Here is a 20,089-nt window from a genome sequence, read left to right on the forward strand (position 1 = left end):
TTTCATTATGGACTATACCTCAACATAAAGAAAACAAAAATTCCTACAACTGGACCGATAAGCAACGTTGTGATAAATGGAGAAAATATCGTAGTTGTCAAGGACTTCATTTTACTTGGATTCACAACGAACGTCTGTGGAAACAGAAGTCATTGGGCAAATGTGCTGCAAAAGACTTCTTTAAGGTATTAAAAAGCAAAGATGTCACTTTGAGGGCTGTCTTAGTCATTTAGTGCTGGTTTAACAAATACCACAAGTGGATGGCTTTAAAAAAGAGAAATTTATTTTCTCACAGTCAAGTAGGCTAGAAGTCCAAATTCAGGGTGTCAGCTCCAGGGGAAGGCTTTCTTTCTCTGTTGGTTCTGGAGGAAGGTCCTTCTCATCAGTCTTCCCCTGGACTAGGAGCTTTTCCGCACAGAGACCCTGAGTCCAAAGTATGCACTGTGCTCCCAGTGCATCTTTCTTGGTGGTATGAGGTTCCACTCTCTGCTTGCTTTCCTTTCCTTTTGTCTCTTGTAAGATAAAAGGTGGTGCAGGCTACACTCCAGGGAAACTCCTTTTGCATTGTATCACAGATGTGACCTTAGTAAGGGTATTACAATCCCACTCTAATCCTCTTTAACATAAAATTATAACCACACAGTACTGGGAGTCATGGCCTTACAAAGTTGACACATATTTTTGGGTGACACAGTTCAATCTGTAAGAAGGACTAAGGTGCTCCTGACCCAAGCCATGGCATTTGCATTTGCCTCATATGCGTTCGAAATCTGGACAATGAATAAGGAAGGCCGAAGAAGAATTGATGCCTTTGAATTGTGGTGTTGGCAAAGAATTGAATATACCATGGACTGCCAGAAGAACAAACAAATCTGTCTTGAAAGAAGTACAGCCACAATACTCTGTAGAAGTGAGGCTGACGAGACTGTCAGGAACTTCGGACATGTTATCAGGAGGGACCACTCCCTGGAGAAGGACATCATGCTAGGTAAAGCAGAGGGTCAGCGAAAGAGAGGAAGACTCTGAAGGAGATGGACTGACACAGTGGCTCCAGTGGGCTCAAATACAGCAATAATTGTGAGGATGGCACAGGACCGGGCAGTGTTTCGTTCTGTTTTACATAATAGAATCGCCATGAGTCCGAACAGAATTGATGACATCTAACAGTAGTCACAGCATGGTAACTCTTAGGGTGAACCTTTAGAGGTACCACCAACCTGTTTTACTTTCCCACCAGAAATACATGAGGGTTTCAATTTCAGCACATTTTTGCCAAAACTTGTTATTTTCAGTTTTTAAAAAAAATTATTATCTTCATGCTAGTGAGGGTGAAAGGAGTCCTGATGGTGCAGTGGTGAAAATACTCAGCTGCTAACCAAAAGGTCTGTGGTTCGAACCAACCAGCTGCTGCGTGGGAGGAAGATACGTTAGTCTGCTTCTGTAAAGATTCCAAAACCCAAACCCATTGCCCACGAGTCTATTCCCGCTCATAGCGACCTCATGTAAAGGGCAGAACTGCCCCACAGGGTTTCCAAGGCTGTTACCTCTACTGAAGCAGGCTGCTACATCTTTTTCCCTTGGCACATCAGTGAGGCTGGTGGGTTCGAATTGCTGACCTTTCAGTTTGCAGCTGAGTGCTTAATCACTGTGCATCCAGGGCTCCTCCATAAAGATTACAGCCTTGGAAACTCTATGGGGCAGCTCTACCCTGTCCTGTATGGTGCCTATGAGTCAGAATTGACTTGACAGCAATAGGTTTTTCGGTACCATTGCCCAAGGCTTATTGATGAAGATGAAGGACCACAGCCATCAGTATGGATTACACCTGGACACAAAGAAAACAAAAATCCTCGCAACTGGACCAATAAACAACATCATGATAAATGGAGAAAAGATTGAAGTTGTCCAGGGTTTCATTTTACTTCGATCCACGATCAACGCCCATGGAAGCAGCAGTCATGAAATCAGATAGGCATTGCATTGGGCAAATCTGCTACAAGAGACCTCTTTGAAGTGTTAAAAAGTAAAGATGTCACTTTAAGAAGTAAGGTGTGCCTGACCCAAGCTGTGATATTTTCAATTGCCTCGTATGTGTGGGAAAGCTGAACAATGAATAAGGAAGACTGGAGAAGAATTGACACCTTTGAATTATGGTGTTGGCGAAGAATACTGAATATACCATGGACTGCCAGAAGAACGAACAAATTGATCTTGGAAGAAGTACAGCCAGAATGCTCCTGTGAAGGAATGAATGAATGCTTATGCCGGATAATGGGTACTCAACAAATGGTCTCCATTATTTATCATAAGGGCACATACTAGTCTCTTAGGACTGCCATTACAAAGTACCACAAAGTGAGTGGGTTAAAACAACAGAACCTTATTGTCTCACAGTTGTGGAGGCTAGTAGTCTGAAATCAAGGTGCTGATGTAGCCATGCTCTTGAACACTCAAGGGAAGGAACCTTCCATGCTTCTTCTAGCTTCTGATGGCCTTAGGCATTCCTTGGCTTGTGGCAGCACCACTCCAATCTCTGCCTCCATCTTCACATATTTGTCTTCCTTCTGTGTGTCTTCCCTTTCTGAAAGGACACCAGTCATTGGATTAGGGCCAGTGCTACTCCAGTGGGAAACCATGGTGGCATAGTGGTTAAGTGCTATAGCTGCTAACCAAAAGGTTAGCAATTCGAATCTGCCAGGCGCACCTTGGAAACTCTATGGGGCAGTTCCACCCTGTCCTATAGGGTCACTGTGAGTTGGAATCGACTTCACAGCAACGGGTTTGGTTTTTTTGGTTTCTACTCCAGTATGATCTCATGTTCAATAATTGCATCAGCAAAGAGCCTGTTTCCAAATAAGGCCACACGTACAAGTACTACGGGTTAGGACTTCAGCGTATTTTTTGGAGTCACAATTCAACCCATAACAGAGCAGGACATGGATTTGATGAGATTCTCTTTGTAATCAGAGATTTAAAGCCAGATACTCAAATTTGGGGTTTAGGCAACACCACAGCCTCTGTCAATACCTATGGCTTTCCTTACATAACAAGAAGGGCAGATGTTGCCCACCTGAGCCTGTTGAGGAATGATCTCTCGTGCTCTGGTTGTGTCCAGGCTCCCTCTCTATTCTCTTGGGTCTCATTCTTCTCGTCTCTCGTCGCAGAAGCAGGGTATCCAGTGATACGGCCTCTGACATCCTCGCCAGTTCTTGTAAAGCCTAGAATGGCAAAGTGGGAGCAGTAATACCTGCCCCATGTCCCTCCTGGCATTTCTGTGATGATCAAAGGGAATGATGAATATTAAAGTGCTTTGTAAAGTATTATAATGTACTCGGAAAATTTGAGGGCTGCCTGTAATAGCCATTAGCATGAGTGTTTTTTTCTCTTCTATTTTCTCTCTTTTATTTTTGTTGTTGAGAATATACACAGCAGAACATACACCAGCTCGACAGTTTCTACACTTACAGTTCGGTGACATTGATTACATTCTTTGAATAATGCAACGAGTCTCATTTTCTGAGTTATTTCTCCCCCGTTAAGATAAACTCACTGCTCTCTAAGGTTCCTATCTAATCTTTCAAGTTGCTGTTGTCAATTTGATCTCACATAGTTCTTAAAAGAGTATAATGCTCAAGGCAGATATTTTTTTGCTAGTTAAGCTAAACTATTGCTTGGTTTTAGGAAGACTTTAGGGGATATTTTTGGTTTAAAGTTGAAAGAGTATTTCCTGTTTCTTATTCATTGTAAGGGTTCTTTATATATTCTGGATATGATTTCTTTGTTGGGTATACGTATTCCAAAAGCGTTCTCCTACTTTGTGCGTTGTCTTTTCATGATCTTAAAGGTGGCTTTGAATAAACAGAAGTTTCTCATTTTCAGATAGATCATTTTGCTATTTTTAGTCCATTAGTTCTTTTTGTGTCTTGCTTAAGAAATTTTTATCTACTCCCAAGGTTGTGAGGAGTCCTGCTGGTGCAGTGCTTAAGAGTTTGGCTGGTAACCAAAAGGTCAGCAGTTTGTATCTACCAGCTGTTTCTTGAAAACTCTATGGGGCAGTTCTACTCTGTCCCATAGGGTCCCTATGAATCGGAATCACCTCGATGGCAACGGGTTTGGGTTAAGGTCATGAAGATGTTTGCACGTTTCTCTTAAAAGGTTTTATACTTTTTAACTTATATTTAGATCTGTAGTTCTTCCAGAGTTGATTTTTTGTTTGGTGTGAGATAGGGATCAAGACTCCTTTTTTTTTTTTCCCCCATGTGGATATGGAGTTGACCCAGGATATTTATTTAAAAAACTGTCCTCTTGCCTCAGGGCACTGCAGTGTTGTCTTTGTCATACATTGGATGACTGCATTTGAGTGGGTCTGTTTCTGGATGCTCTCATCTATTCCATTGGTCAGTTTGCCTGCCCAGAAGCTAATGCCTCACTGTCTTAATTAACTTTACAATAGCACTTGCTATCTGATAAAGCCTTCTGGTTTTGTTCTTTTTCAAGATTGCCTTTGCATTTCCATATGAATTCTAAAATCAGTTAATCAGTATTTTAAAAAACCCAGTTGTGATTTTGATTGGACTCCTGTGTTGATTCTATGAACCAGTTAGGGAAATTGGCATTTCTATAATATTGAGTTTTCTAATTAATGCACATGGCATGCTCCTCTCTTTATTTATAGTGTTTTATTGTAGAGGATTTGTGTAGATTTTTCGATTTATGCCTAGGTGTTTTCTTTTTTTGGGTTGTTATAGTAAAGAATATCTTCTTAAGTTAAACAGTTATGTCGTCTGCTAGCAAAGTCAGGTTTATTTTTTCCTTTCCAATCTTTATGCTGTCTCATTTATTTTTCTTGCCTTATTGCATTGGCTGGGACCTCCATTCACAGTACACTTTTAAAAGTTCTTTGACTTCCTTTATTCCTTTTGATACTTAAAAGATCCTGTGAGGCACGGAAGAAGAGTGTTTTTTTCCCCCAACTTTTTATTTTGAAAAATTTCAAACCTACAGAAAAATCGCAGGAACACCCACATATGGCCTTTACCCAAACTCACCAATTGTTAACATTTTGTTATGTTTGATTTATCTCTACATATGCACAAACACAGACACATTTGTCCAGTTGTTCAAGAGTTTGTTGCAGATACCATGATAATGTGAAGACCCCATAAACACTTCAGCCCTAAATGCTTCAGCAGGCCTTTCCTAACAACAAGGGCGTTCTCCTCCATACTTTCAACACCCTGATCACACTCAGGAAATTTAACATCGATGATAATACTAACAGGTAATGGACAGTCTGGATTTAGATTTCCTAGTTGTCCCCAGAATGTCCTTTATAGCAGTACTGTTTTATTTTGGCTTTCAATCCCACATGCCTGTTTTGTCTCCATTACTCTATAACATCTTTTTTTTTTTTTTTATGGTAAAAATACGTATAACAAAACATTTGCCATTTCGTTATATTTTGCACATACAATTCAGTAACATAAGTTACATTCACTATGGTGTGTAACCATCACCAACTATCTATTTCTGAATTTTTTGATTACTCTTAACAGAGGCTCAGTGGCCCCTCAGTGATGATCCCTCCTTCCCTTCCCTCCCAGCCTTGGTAAACCAAAACCAAACCCATTGCCAATCGAGTCGATTTCGACTCATAGCGACCCTATAGGACAGAGTAGAGCTGTCCTACAGGGTTTCCAAGGGTATAATCTTTTTCTTTTTTTTTTTTATTGTACTTTAGATGAAGGTTTTCAGAACAAACTAGTTTCTCATAAAATAGTTAGTACACATACTGTTTTATGACGTTGGTTAACAACCCCACGACATGTCAGCACTCTCCCTTCTCGACCTTGGATTCCCTCTTAGCAACTTTCCTGTTCTCTCTTGCCTTCTAGTCCTTGCCCCTGGGCTGTTGTGCTCCTTTAGTCTCATTTGTTTTATGGACCTGTCTAATCTCTGGCTGAAGGGTAGACCCTGGGAGTGACTTCATTACTTAGCTAAAAGAGTATCCAGGGGCCATACTCTTGGGGTTTCTTCAGTCCAGTAAATCTGGTCTTTCCAAGGCTGTCATCTTTATGGAAGCAGACTGCCACATCTTTCTCCTGCAGAGCAACTGGCGAGTTCAAAATGCTGACCTTTCAGTTAGCATCCCAGCGGTTAACCACTGTGCCATCAGGGCTCCTTCCACCCCTTGTAGCCACTAATAAACTTTGGTTTCTATGCATTTGCCTCTTCTAGATATTTCGTGTAAGGGGGATCATACAATATTTGTCATTTTGTAACTGACTAACTTCACTCAGCGTAACGTTTTCCGAGTTTATCCATGTTGTAGCATGTATCAGGCCTTCATTTCTCTGTATGGCATCAGACCTTCGTGTCTCTTTATGGTATGGCTTTTTGTTTATCCATTTTATTTATGAATGGGTATTTAGGTTGTTTCCACCTTTTGGCTGTTGTGAAAAATGCTACAATGACCACTGGTGTACAAATAATCTGTATTCCTGCTTTCAAGTATTTTGAGTTTATACTTAGAAGTGTACTTGCTGAGTCATATGGTGATTCTATATTTAACTTTTTGAGGAACCTCCAGCCTTATTTAAATTTGTTTAAAATTGTAGACTGTTTGTTTTTTAAGTCCTGGAATAGTTCTTAGAGCTCTCTAGTGCTGCTTTCCCATTTCACAGATGGGGGAAACTGAGGCCTGGAGGGCAGTGACTTGCCTGAGTTGCTCAGATAGTAAATGGCACATCAGAGAGTAGAACTTAGATGTGGGTCTGAATCTTAGCAATGAGAGCAGCTGATGCTAACAGAACCCCAGAGGAAAAGCAGGCTTGTGGGAGCGGGGGGGAGGGTAGATAAATTCCACACTGGCCTCATTGAATTTGAGCTCAGGAGAGAAGTGAGGGTTAGACAGGCAGGTGGAGAAACATCCATCTGGCAGGATCGTTAGAGGTGGAAGAAGGGGCAGGTATATGAAGTCAGGTACGCTGGATCATGAGCCTTAGGGAGGAAGGCTTCATGAGGGAGTGGTCAGCAGTTTGGTCCGCAGGTGTGGTTTTTCTTCCGGTGGAATGAACACAGATTTGTCTCACCTTCTTTCTTCTGGAAGCACTAGTGTTCTGAAATCAGAGTCTTGATAGCAGTAGAAGCCTAGGGAAACTATACTTGTCACTACCCATTGTTTTCCTAATGCAAATTATTCCTCTGTGGGGTAACTTCTCAGAAACGTGGATAAGAGCATCAGCTGCCAGACCTTAGTATGAGATCTTACTATGAGCCAGGGAGAGAGACAGACCTGTAGACATCGAGTTGATTCTGACCCATGGCAGCCCTATGTGTTACAGAGTAGAACTGAGCTCCATAGGGTTTTTTGGGCCGTAATCTTTACAGAAGCGGTCACCAGGCCTTCCTTCCACAGTGCCACTGAGTGGGTTCGAACAGCCAACCTTGTGGTTAGCAATCGAGTGCAGGTAGTTTGCGTCACCCAGGGACCTATGAACCAGGGACAACTTCTATATTATATCATCTAATCTGCATAAGCAAACCCTGGAGGCGTAGTGGTTAAGTGCTACGGCTGCTAATCAAAAGGTTGGCAGTTCAGATCCACCAGGTACTCCTAAGAAACTCTATAGGACAGTTCTACTCTGTCCTACAGGGTTGCTATGAGTCGAAATTGACTTGATGGCAATGGGTTTGTTTTTGGTTTTAATCTTCATAAAGCCCTGGTTATCAGTATCTGAGTTTAATAGATGTCAAAACCGAGGTTCAGAGTGACTTATCCAAAGCCAAATAGCTAGGTTGTGGAAGAGCTGAGATTTGTATCCAAATCTGTCTGTCCCTAGAGCTCGTGCTTGTAACTTCTGGACGACACTGTGGTCCACACTCCGTGTCTCTTAGTCCAGGAGTCTTTGGTGTTGTGCTGTTGATGACTTTTCTGATTTTCATGCCTGGTTGGGGTTGGAAACCTGGTGGAGCAGTGGTTAAGTGCCGCGGCTGCTAACCAAAAGGTTGGCAGTTCGAATCTGCCAGGTGCTCCTTGGAAACTCTATGGGGCAGTTCTCCTCTGTCCTATAGGGTTGCTATGAGTCGGAATAGACTCGACGGCAGTGGGTTTTTTGGTTTGGTCGGGGTTAGCGTGGTTTGCTAGTCTACGTTTGTATCTTCTCATGTCCATTTGTCTCAGAGGGCTGGGGTCTCCAGCCCAGGGCACAGGGGACAGCCAGCCTGGCAGAATCTGCCTGGGGTAGTGAAAATAGGTGATGGGGGTGAGGAGCTGGAAGATAGTAGTCCTTAGGGAAAACCCGGGGACTTTTTTCTCTATTGTCTTAGCGTACATTGAGGAAACTGAGGCCTGGGTCCGGGAAGAGGCTTGCTCTAAGTTGTGCAGTGACATAGCATCAGACCTGGGATCAGACCTCAGCCCTGAAACCCCCCTCCTTTCCTACACCTTTCCTCCCTCAGTTTGAGACAGTGTCCTCAATAGGACCCCTGCTTATTTTTTTACGTACCTACAGCTTTATTGAGATATCATTCGCATACCATACGATTCACCTACTGTTGTCGTTAGGTGCCCAGGAGTCTCTTCAGACTCATAGCCACCCCACGTGACAGTAGAACTGCCCCATAGGGTTTTCTAGGTTGTAATCTTTATGGAAACAGATTGCCAGGTCTCTCTTCCATGGAGCCGCTGGGTGGATTTGAACCACCAGCCTTGCAGTTAGCAGCTGAGCACTTAACCCTTGCACCACCAGGGTACCTTTAGCAGGGGGTATTGAAAGTATACCAGGCTATGGTTTTTAGTACATTCACAGAGTTGTGCAACCATTACCGCATCAATTTTAGAACGTTTTCATCACCTCATAAAAGAACGCTACTCTTTGGGTATCTTCCTTGTCTTCCCATCCCCCAACCCTGTTGTTGTTGTTAGCTGCACTTGAGCCACCTCATGCACAACAGAACCAGACGCTGTCTGCTCCTGCACCATTGCTGTGCATTGGCTGATTTTTGGAAGTAGATCGCCAGGCATTTCTTTCTAGTCCATCTTAGTCTGAGGCCCCACTAAAACCTGTTCAGCACCATAGCAGTCTGCAAGCTTTCACTGACAGGGTGGTGCCTGTGCATGGGGTGTGTTGGCCGGGAATCGACCCTGGGTGTCCTGCATGGAAGGTGAGAATTCTACCACTGAACCACCAAACCAATCTACTCTCTCTGTCTGTAGATTTCCCTAGGAGCCTTGCTTTTAAGTTTACGAAGTGCTTTCAATCATTGTGTCAGGTCACTAGGGCAGGTCCTCTCATCTCCACTTTACAGATGAGGAAATGGAGGCCCAGAGAGGCTCACAGCCATACTCAAGGCCTCACTGCTAGGAAGTCATGGAGTGAGATTTGAACTTGTGGCCAGTGTGTTTGTGAATATACGCTCCCCCTGTGAGATGGATAAGGAGATACTCCCAAAGAGCAGAATAAAAATGGATCCAGAAACTGGAGGATGATGGAGAAGGTTCTAAATCTATGATGTGGGACAGGGCTGTGCACTTTCTGAAGTGTGGGGCTTGGAGGGAATCAGGGTCAGTGCCTGTGTGTGCTTCATATTAGCCCTCAAGGTGACTTTCAGTGGCATCCTCCTGGCTCCAGGCTCACGCACGGCTCTTGATGCTGACCAATGGAGCCTTCAAAGCAAGGGCCACTGGGCTGCAATGAATTTCTGCAGCTGGAGTTTGTCGGACATGTGTGCAGCCTGTGAGCCCAGAGAACCAATGAGCCTGGGTAGGGGAGGGGAGGTGGGGACGAGAGAGGAGGGAGGGAAGGCTGTACTGAGCCTGGGCTGTTGGCCTACTTAGGAACGCCAGGCACCCTCCTCGTGGAAAATTTCTCCTGCAACCCGTTGACTTTAGGAGCTGGGTGGAGGCGGGGGGGGGGGGGGTCCTGCTCTGTGGATCCCTTGCAGATCCCAACAGGCAGCTTGTCCCTGTCAGCTGTTTCAGGGGCAGCTGCTCCCCAGAGCTTGGAGGGCCACATTCCATTCTTAGCACTGACCTGTCCCTTTGGGCTGCTGCCTCCTCCCCATGCTGAGCTTCTGTCCAAGACGGGCACTCATGCCCAGCTCACTCTTGCTGTGGGTGGCCGATCAGCCCGGGAACCTGAGAAGATGGAGTGCTAATTCTTAATCTCCGAGCTAAGGCCAAAAGGGACTGGCAGGCCCCCAGTGTCCCCAGTGACCCCTTGGGCAGGGCTCTTGGTCTCTTGCCCCCTTCCATGTCCCCCTGGCTCCCATCGAAGGGAAGTGATCTGAGCACGCAGGAACTCGACTGAAAACCAGTGTGTTGGCCCTGGAAAAGGACCTGATGTGATCTGAGCCAGGGGTTTTCACAGGGAACTCCCAGGATTCCAGGTCTGAGTTCTGGGCCCCTCCGTCTCCTGCTTCAGGCGCAGCTGCTTGTGTTTACTTATGTGTATGGCACCGGCCAAAGCTTTTGTTTGAAGAAAGCCTTCTGTGGCAGAGAAGAAGAAAGGTGAACTCTTCCTTTCTTCACACACAAGGTGACAGAGGCCTAGAGTGGGGTCAGTGACTTGGCCCAGGGACCACCTATTGCAGTTGCTGGGACTAGAACTCAGTCCAGAGCTCTTGGCCCTCCCGTCCCAGTGGCCCTGGAGTACCCACAGTTTATGCTGTGGCTTTCCCTGGGCCCCAGCTGAGCAAAGCAGAAGTCATTCACTGTATCCCAAATCGGGGTCTTCACCAGTAACTGGTTGCCGTCAGGTGGATTCTGACTCGTGTCGACCCCCTGTGTGTCAGGTAGAACTGTAAGTTTTCAATGGCTGATTTTTTGGAAATAGATCACCAGGGCTTTCTTTGAGGCATTTTTGGGTGGATTCAAACTGCCAGCCTTTCAGTTAGCAGCTGAGTGCCTTAACCGTTGGTACCATCACCCAGAGACTCAAGTGAGAGGAAAAGAACCCTTTTTCTCCAGGTGGAGGCTGTGGTGTCTGCGCAGTCCCACACGGGGGAAAGAGCGCCTTTTCTCTTACTGTCTGATTAGAACACTTCCTCGCCTGTATTCAGAACCTCACGGCTCTTTCCACATCTCATACCTGCTGTGCAGGTAGTGGGAAGTGTATTATAGACGCTACCATGTACCTGACGTTAGGCTCTTCCATTGTTTTTATCATCTACTTCCACAAACAGACTCGTTTTACAAATGAAGACCCTCCAAGTCTAGAAAAGTCAAGTGAGTTTTCTGAAGCCAAATCAGAGCTAGTGACAAATTAAAAAAAAAAATTTTTTTTTGTCGTAGAGAATTTTATGTATTAACAAAAAGTCAGTTGCCATTGAGTTGACTCCAGCTAATGGCGACCCCACGTGTGTCAAAGTTCAACTCTTTCCATTGGGTTTTCAGTGGCCGATTTTTCGGAAGTAGATTGCCAAGCTTTTTTCCAAGGCGCCTCGCACCTCTGGGTGGACTTGAACCTCCAACCTCTCGGTTAGCATTTGCACCACCCAGGGACTCCTAATAGTAGCAGAAGTAGATAATATAAAGAACGCCCACATACCCATCACCCAGCCCCAGCACCCATGAGTCCATGGCCAGTTCTTCCCCATCCATACCTTCATCCATTTCCTCCTCTCCTGCAATATTTGAAGCATATCCAGACATTATACAATTTCATCCCTAATTGTCCAGTATGTTGCTCTAAAGATACAGAATTTTTGAAAACATAATTACTATATCATTATCACACCTAATTTTTTCAAAAACTCTTTCTTTTTAAAAAAATTTAATTGTGCTTTAGGTGAAAATTTACGGTGTGAATTAGTTTCTCATTAAAAAATTTGTACCCAAATTGTTTTATGAAATTGGTTGCAATTCCCACAATGTGTTAGCACTCTCCCCCTTTCCCTTTATACCCGGGGTTCTCTGTGTCTGTTGGTCCAGTTTTCCTATCCCTTCTTGCATTCTCATAATTTCTTAATATCATCAGATGTCCATGTACATTGTTCAAATTTCTTGTATATCATAACTATTACTTCCTTCTTTTTTGGTTGTTGTATGAGACAATGTAAATAAGGACCATACATTGTGATTGATTGATATGCCTTTTAAGCCTCTTTTGATCTCTGAATTTTCCCTCCAATCCAAAGGAATCGAATTATTTGACCTGTGGAGTTTTCCTTTGCCTGGATTTTGCCAATGGCACACTTTTGGAGTAGTTTAACATGTTTCTTTGTCCCCTATATTTCCCGTAAATCGGTAGTTGGATCTACGTGTTTAATGTTAATCAGGGTTCCCTGACCCCTGGTGGCACAACAGTTAAGTATTTGGCTGGTAACCAAAAGGTTGGTGGTTTGAACCCACCAGTGGCCACATGGAAGAAAGGCCTGGTAATCTGTTTCTGTAAAGATTACATCCAAGAAAGCCTTATAGGGCAATTCTACTCTGTAACACATGGGGTTACTATGAGTCGGAATCTGTTCGAGGGTGCCCAACAACAACAGCAGATAACCCAAAAACCCAACAGATACATGTTTATTGTTTCTGGCAAGACTACTCCATAGATGGTGTTCTGTTCTTCTATCAGGAGGTACATGACATCAAGCCTTATTTCTCTCTCTCTCATGTTAGCAGCACTGATATTTAATGCCTTACTCCAATAATGCACTGTTGTTAGGTACCATTGAGTCAGCTCCGTCTCGTGGCGACATTATGTAGAAAAGAACAAAACGTTACCCAGTCCTGTGCCATTTTCGTGATCTTTGGTACGTTTGAGTCCTTTGCTGAGGCAATTGTGTCAGTCCATTTCATTGAGGGTTCCCCTCGTTTTCGCTGACCCTTTACTTTACTAAATAGGATGTCCTTTCTGGTGATTGATCTTTTCTGATGAAATATCCAAGGTAAGGAAGACAAAGTCTTGCCATCCTCGCCTCTAAGTAGCATTCTGGTTGTATTTTTTCTAAGACTGATAAGTTCATTCTTCTGACAGTCCTTGGTTCATTCAGTATACTTTGCCAGGACCATAATTTGAATGCATCAACTCTTCTTCTGTTTTCTTTTTTCATTGTCCAGCTTTCATGTGCATATGAGATGATGGAAAAGACCAGGCTTGAGTAGACTCACCTTAGTGATCAAAGTGACATCTTTGATTTTTAAAAGCAAATTAGGTCATTAGGGGTTGCAAAAGGGTGATGGTGTCTAATTCCATTGTCTTTGTCATTTCTTTTTTTTGTTGTACTTTAGGTGAAGGTTTGCGGAGCAAATTAGTTTCTCATTAAACAGCTAATACACATGTCGTTTTGTGACATTGGTTGCCAATCCTACGACATGTCAACACTCTCCCCTTCTTGACCTTGTGTCTCCATAACCAGCTTTCCTGTCCCCTCCTGCCTTCTCGTCCTTGCCCCTGGGCTGGTGTACCTATATAGTCTCATTTTGTTTTATGGGCCTGTCTAATCTTTGGCTGAAGGTGAACCTCAGGAGTGTCTTCAGTACTAAGCTAAAAGGTGTTCCAGAGGTCATACCCTTGGGGTTTCTCCAGTCTCTGTCAGACCAGTAAGTCTAGTCTTTTTTTGTGAGTTAGAATTTTGTTGTATGTGTCTTGGTCATTTATCATCATCTGTGAATGGAAAAAAAGGACCCCTGGTGTTGTAGTGGTTAAGCACTTGGCTGCTAACCTAAAGGTCAACACTTTAAACCAACCAGCCACTCTGTAGGGGGAAGATGTGGCAGTCTGCTGCTGTAAAGATTACAGCTTTGAAGACCCTATGGGGCAGCTCTACTCTGTCCTATAGGGTTGCTATAGGTCATAATCAACTCAATGGCATTGAGTTTATGGAGGGAAACTTGCCCTCACCTGCTTTGGGTCAGAGCTGGCCCTTACCCCAGAACGCATGACTCTAAAGCCAAGGGTCTCTTTTACTACTGTCTTTCTGTCTCCCTGTGAATCATGCCATCATTTCTGCTTTCTTGCTGCGGCATGAGGGCCTGACTGAGCAGTGTTGGATGTTTCAGTGACCGGTGCATTTGTGTTCCCCTGGTGGTCTGTGGAGTCCAGGCACTGACTTCCCTTCCTCCTTCTTCCCTCTCCCACTCTATCCCCTATGGGCTCCTGTTTCCAGGACACCTGGGGAGCTGGATGGAGGCTATTCTTAGAGTCAAGAGTCCCAACCCTCCACTCCTAGCACGGTCACTTCATCCTCCCTCACCCCTGGGGCTCTTCACTGCACCATGCCACCCTCCTTCTTGGCCCGGCTGCTTCTCAGAGCGCTACCCTGGTTTGGGAAGGACTGTGGCTGAGTGGAGCCACTCCAGCCCTGACTTCCGCTTTCATCCTTGGGTGAGCAGGAAGAGATGGGTTCAGCTGGGGACCTGCATGGGGCGGGGAGTCAGGCCTGCATTGCTTCAGAGTAGCCTCTTTGGCTGAAGAAAGCTGCAGAGAAGCAGAGGGAAGAGAGATACTTAAAAAGCCCCGAGGATTGGAATGGGAGGACTGGAAGATCTCACCCTCAAGAAAGTGAAAACCACCTCTCATACCATGCTGACACTCCGTCTGTGTTCAGTGACCGTTGTCCCAGCAACAGGGCTCCTGACTGCTCAAGACTACAAGGTGATTTCCAGATGGGGGGGTTCATCTTCCCTATTGTAGGGGCAGTTATATGTACATACCCACTGTTATGGATTAAATTGTGTCCCCCAAAAATGTGTATCAACTTGGCTAGACCGTGGAACCCAGTATTGTGTACTTGCCCACCATTTTGTGGTCTGATGTGATTATCCTATGTGTTGGAAATCCTAACGTCTACGATGTCAATGAGGCAGGATTAGAGGCAGTGATGTTCATGAGGCAGGACTCAATCTATAGGATTTGGTTGTATCTTGAGTCAGTCTTTCTTGAGATATAAAAGAGAGAATTGTGCAGGGAGGAAAAGGACCTCACACCACCAAGAAAGAAGCTCCAGGAGCGGAGTGCACCCTTTGGACCCAGGGTCCCTGTGCTGAGAAGCTCCTAGACCAGGGAATAGTGATGATAAGGGCCTTCGCCTAGAACCGACAGAGGGAGGAAGAGTTCCCTGGGAGCTGGCACCCTAAATTTGGACTTCTAACCTCCTAAACTGTGAGAGAATAAACTTCTGTTTGTTAAAGTCATCCACTTGTGGTATTTCTGCTCTAAAAAAACCCCAGTGCCGTTGAGTCGATTCCGACTCGTAGCAAGCAGCACTAAATATCTAAGACACTTACCCATAGCCAACCCCAGGCCATTTCAGCTGTCATTTATTTGTGAATTCATGTCACATGCTGGACAGGACACATGGACAATAACCAACATTTATCATTTATTCATTTAACAAGTATTTACTGAGCCTCTCTGTTGTGCCAGCCTCCATTCTAATACTTGGGATAGGTTAGTGAGCAAGACTGACAGGATTCCTGCCCTCACAGGGCTTACAGAGTAGTAGGGCAGAAAGGTGAGACACGAATGGGCAAAAAAATCTAGTATTTAGGATAAAATGGTATGATGTCATCCATGGATGATAATTTTCTCTTTGTAAAGCCACTAGATAAACTATACAATAGGGGAAGGAAGAGGCTAGGAGGACAAGTTATGTGAAGGCTCCTTGGAACCTTCTGGAAGAACTGTGGCCAAAGCTCTTGAGCTGTGTGGCTCTGTGTACCCCAGTAGTATGGGGTTGATTTAAAATAATGGGATTGGTTTAAAATAATGTCTTTAACTTTTTTTATGTGGCTTTTAAGCTGATAGATTTTTATGAAAGAAAAAATACTTACAGGAAAACCAATTTCCTTGGTCGTTTAGGGCCTGAGTACTAAACTTTATTAAGATATCTTTCATATACCATAAATTCACCCATTAAAACTGTGCAATTCAGTAGTTTTTAGTTGTTCATAGTTGTGCAACCAACACCATGATCAGTTTTAGAGCATTTTTAGAACCCTCTTCACACAGGTGATCTTGATATATATATATATATATATATATATATAATTTTATTGTGTTTTAGGTGAAAGCTTGCAGTGCAAATTAGTTTCTCATACAAAAATTTATACACAAACTATTTTGTCACATGGGATGCAATCCCCTCAATGTGTCAGTCCTCTCCCCCTTTCTACCCCGGGTTTCCCATGTCCGTTTGTCCAGGTTTCCTGTCCCTTCCTGCCTTATCAATTCTGCTTTTGGGCAGGTTTTGCCCATTTGGTTTCATACGTCATTGAACTAAAAAGCACGTTCCTTACGTGTATTACTGTTTTATAGGCCTGTCCGATTTTTGGCTGAAAGATGGAGTTCTGGAGTGGCTTCAGTTCTGAACTCGCAGTGTTTCCAGGGACCATGGTCTTAGGGGGTTCCTCTAGTCTCTGTCAGGCCAGTAGATCTGGGCTTTTTTTGTGAATTTGAATTTTGTTCTACGTTTTTCTCCCGCTATGTCTAGAACCCTCTACTGTGATCCATGTCAGAGCAGTTGGTGATAGTAGCTGGGCACCATCTAGTACTTCTGGGCTTAGGCTGGTGGAGGCTGTGGTTCATATGGTCTAGTAGCCCTTTGCTCCGGATGGGATGGGATGGGACCAGATGTATCTTAGATGGCTGCTTATAAGCTTTTAAAACCCCAGACCCTACTCCCCAAAGTACGATGTAGAACATTTTCTTTATGAACTGTGTTATGCCAATTGACCTAGATATCCCCCGAGACCGTGGTCCCAGCCCTCAGTCCCAGTAGTTCGGTCCCTTATGGTGTTCGGATGTGTCTAGGAAGTTTCTGTCATTGCCTTGGCCAAGTTGTGCTGATTTCCCCTGTATTATGTGTTGTCTTTCCCTTCACCAAAGTTAATGTTTGTCTACTATCGGGTTAGTGATTTCTCCTCCCCGCCCCTTTCTTCCCTCGTAACCATTCCTGATTATAATTTAAGGATTGTAAGTGGTCAGACCATTGGAATTGAGATTTGTCTTGCTTCGATTTTAGGCAAGACCCTAACCTTCCGTCTGCCTCCCTTTCTCCACCTGCAATAACAGATGAAATTTGCTGACCATATGCCCTGAAGTGTTTTGTGTGGACTTTCACATTTAAGCCTCAGGACAGTCCATGAACTTGGTCCTGTTTTTATCCCCATGTTATAGAGAGCAGTGAAGCTGTCTGGGGCTGGAGTGTGGCCAAGGTGGGATTTGAACCCACAAAGTCTTAGCTGCATTATCCTGGGGGGCAGCTGAGCTCAGTCTTTCAGTGCTGAATTCTTTGAGCTTCTTTGGAGCTGCAGTCTTTGTATCCTTTATCCCTGGGTGGTACAAATGGTTTGTGGTAGTTTACTAACCTGAAGGTTGGTGGTTCGAACCCACCTAGCAGTGCTGTGGAAGAAAGGTCTGGAGATCTGTGTCTGTAAAGATTTGTTGTTGTTAGGTGCCGTCGAGTCGATTCTGACTCATAGTGACCCTATAGGACAGAGTAGAACTGTCCCATAGGGTTTCCTAGGCTGTAATCTTTATGGGGGGGCCCTGGTGGCGAAGCGGTTAAGAGCTCACCCTCGCTGCTAACCAAAAGGTTGGCAGTTCGAAAACACCAGCTGCTCCTTGGAAACCTACGAGGCAGTTCTCCTCTGTCCTATAGGGTCGGTATGAGTTGGAATCGACTCGAGGGCACACAACAACAACAGTTCTTTTGGGGAAGGAGCCCTGGTGTCAAAGTGATTAAAGTGCTTGGCTGCTAATTGAAAGGTCAGTGGTTCAAACCCACCAGCCACTCTGCCGCAGAAAGATGTGGCAGTCTGCTTCAGTAAAATTACAGCCTTGGTAACCCTGTGGGGCAGTTCTACTCTGTAACTCATGGGGTCGCTGTGAGTCAGAATCGACTTGATGGTAATGGGAAATCCCATCTTCCTACCTGTGCAGCAAATACCACTGTTCTCAGGCAGAAGCGGTGCTGTTTAGAGGGGTGCAAGAGGGGAAGGCTCCAGACTTGATCCTTAGCAGAGTCTGGAGGGGAGGAGAGGTGGAGATGTGGAGGTCAGAGAAGTGGGGGTCGGGAGCCCATTCTCCTCCCACTCCCCCATCTCCCCCTCCCCCACCCCATTCTAACCCGGCAGCAGATTGTCTGCCAGGTGGGCTTGTCAGGAAAGCTGAGCTGAGCCCACCTGTTCCAGGAGCCCAGCCAGCCCTGCTGAGATCCCGGCCAGAATTTCTACCAAAGACCAGGGTTGCCCCCTGGTGGACCTGCAGCCCCGACGGAAAAACTAAGCTGCTTCCCACCCCAGCGGTACAGGATCCCTGGGGCACGGAGCTGTCCACCAGAGCTGGGGATCATTTTTGGGGGGAAATATCAAAATTTTATTAGCGTTCTTTAGATCTGTTCTACTGTTTCTGTTATGAATTGTCTAAGTTGCAGTGGGTGTGTGCGAGGGGGCAGGTGTGATCATTTTAGTGTTAGGCTCTGTTATGGACTGAATTGTATCCCCCAAAACTGTGTGTCAACTTGGCTAGTCCATGGTTCCCAGTAGTGTGTGATTGTCTACCATTTTGTCATCTGAGGTGATTTTCCTGTTTTTTTTTTTTCAGTCTCTCATACAAAAACTTATATACATCTTGCTATATTCTCCTCGTTGCTCTCCCCCTAATAAGACAGCACACTCCTTCCCTCCACTCTATTTTAGTGTCCATTTGGCCAGCTTCTGACCCCCTCTGCCCTCGCATCTCGCCTCGAGGCCTTAGCATTTGATCAAGATTCAGTAATGCAGAGGGCTGAGAACCTAGGCTGTGGCGTAAGACTGAGTTGGATGCGATTCCCAGCTCTGGTGCTCACTAACCGGGCATTTTGGGGCAAGTGAGTTCTCCAAACCTCATTTCCAAACAGCTAACTAGCTACAGAGTTAAGTACTATTCTAGTGCTGTGAATAAACAGAAAAGCTTTGAGTGCCATGCTAAGGGAATATTCTGTAGGCAATGGGGAGCCTTGGAGGGTCTTATACAGAAAGAGGAGTGTCCACATTGTAGAGAGCCTCTGTTTTAGAATGCTCACCCTGACTGCAGTGTGGAGGATGGACAGGAGGGGCAGCCTGGAGAACCCGTGGGAAGCTCTTGAGGTCGCCTTTGTTGTTGTGCATCCTCAAGTCGATTTCGACTCAGCAACCCTGTAGGTCAGAGAATAGAACTGAACCTAGGGTTTTCTAGGCTGTAATCTTTACAGGAGCAGATGGCCAGGTCTCTTCTCCCTTGGAAAGGCTGGTGGGTTTGAACCACTGACCTTTCAGTTAGCAGCTGAGTGCTAAACCAGTGCACCACCACCGCTAATGGTGGACTGGGCTAGGTTTGAGGCAGTGGGGATAGAAAAAACCAGATGGACTGGAGACTGGTTCAGTAAGGAAAGGCAAGAGGATGAGGTCATTGAACAGACATGAAATAGAGGTGAGGAGTATGGGGAAACCTGGAGAAGGAGCAGGTTTTGTGGGGGGTCCCAAGTAAGATCTGGAGTCCTCCGTGGGTGGCAGCCCCCAGTGAGTGGATTCTCCCTGCAGGGAGCCGGCGGCTGGTGGATGTGATGGACGTGAACACCCAGAAGGGCACGGAGATGAGCATGTCTCAGTTTGTGCGTTACTACGAGACGCCCGAGGCCCAGCGGGACAAGCTTTACAACGTCATCAGCCTCGAGTTCAGCCACACCAAGCTGGAGCACCTGGTCAAGCGTCCGACTGTGGTAGGCCCTGGTCACAGCCCCTCCTCTCACTGCCAACCACGGCTCCTTTCCCCTGGGTCCCCCGTGTCCTGGCTAAGGCTGGTCCCTGGAGGAGGGGTGGTTGGGCATGTCTGGAACAGGGTTTTGGTTTAAATGCTGGCTGAGGCTGGAGGAAGGGGCCCAGGAGGTGAGGGAGCCAAGATTAAGGACAGCTAGAGACTCCCCAGGGCAAAAGAGGGTGTTTGTTTCTGGCTGGGGCTGCAGGAGACAGAGAGCGCTGATGGTGGTGTGGCTTTCAGATCGACCTGGTAGACTGGGTGGACAACATGTGGCCCCAGCACTTAAAGGAGAAGCAGACGGAAGCCACCAATGCCATTGCTGAGATGAAGTATCCGAAAGTAAAGAAGTAAGACACCACGGTGGGCCG

The 20,089-nt window shown here is 45.4% G+C and overlaps 1 protein-coding gene across 14 annotated transcripts in view; it reads left to right on the forward strand.

Moving 5' to 3' along the window:
* KDM2B (lysine demethylase 2B) overlaps window positions 1-20,089 on the forward strand; it is a 154,767-nt gene that overhangs the window by 41,214 nt on the left and 93,464 nt on the right. For all 14 annotated transcript variants that reach the window (XM_049865302.1, XM_049865294.1, XM_049865295.1 and 11 more), the window contains 2 exons: window positions 19,505-19,683; window positions 19,962-20,068. In XM_049865302.1, the coding sequence (XP_049721259.1) occupies window positions 19,505-19,683; window positions 19,962-20,068 (286 nt within the window). The remainder of the gene's footprint in view (window positions 1-19,504; window positions 19,684-19,961; window positions 20,069-20,089) is intronic.

This window comes from Elephas maximus, chromosome 22 (genome assembly GCF_024166365.1).
Source record: "Elephas maximus indicus isolate mEleMax1 chromosome 22, mEleMax1 primary haplotype, whole genome shotgun sequence".
NCBI lineage: Eukaryota > Metazoa > Chordata > Mammalia > Proboscidea > Elephantidae > Elephas > Elephas maximus.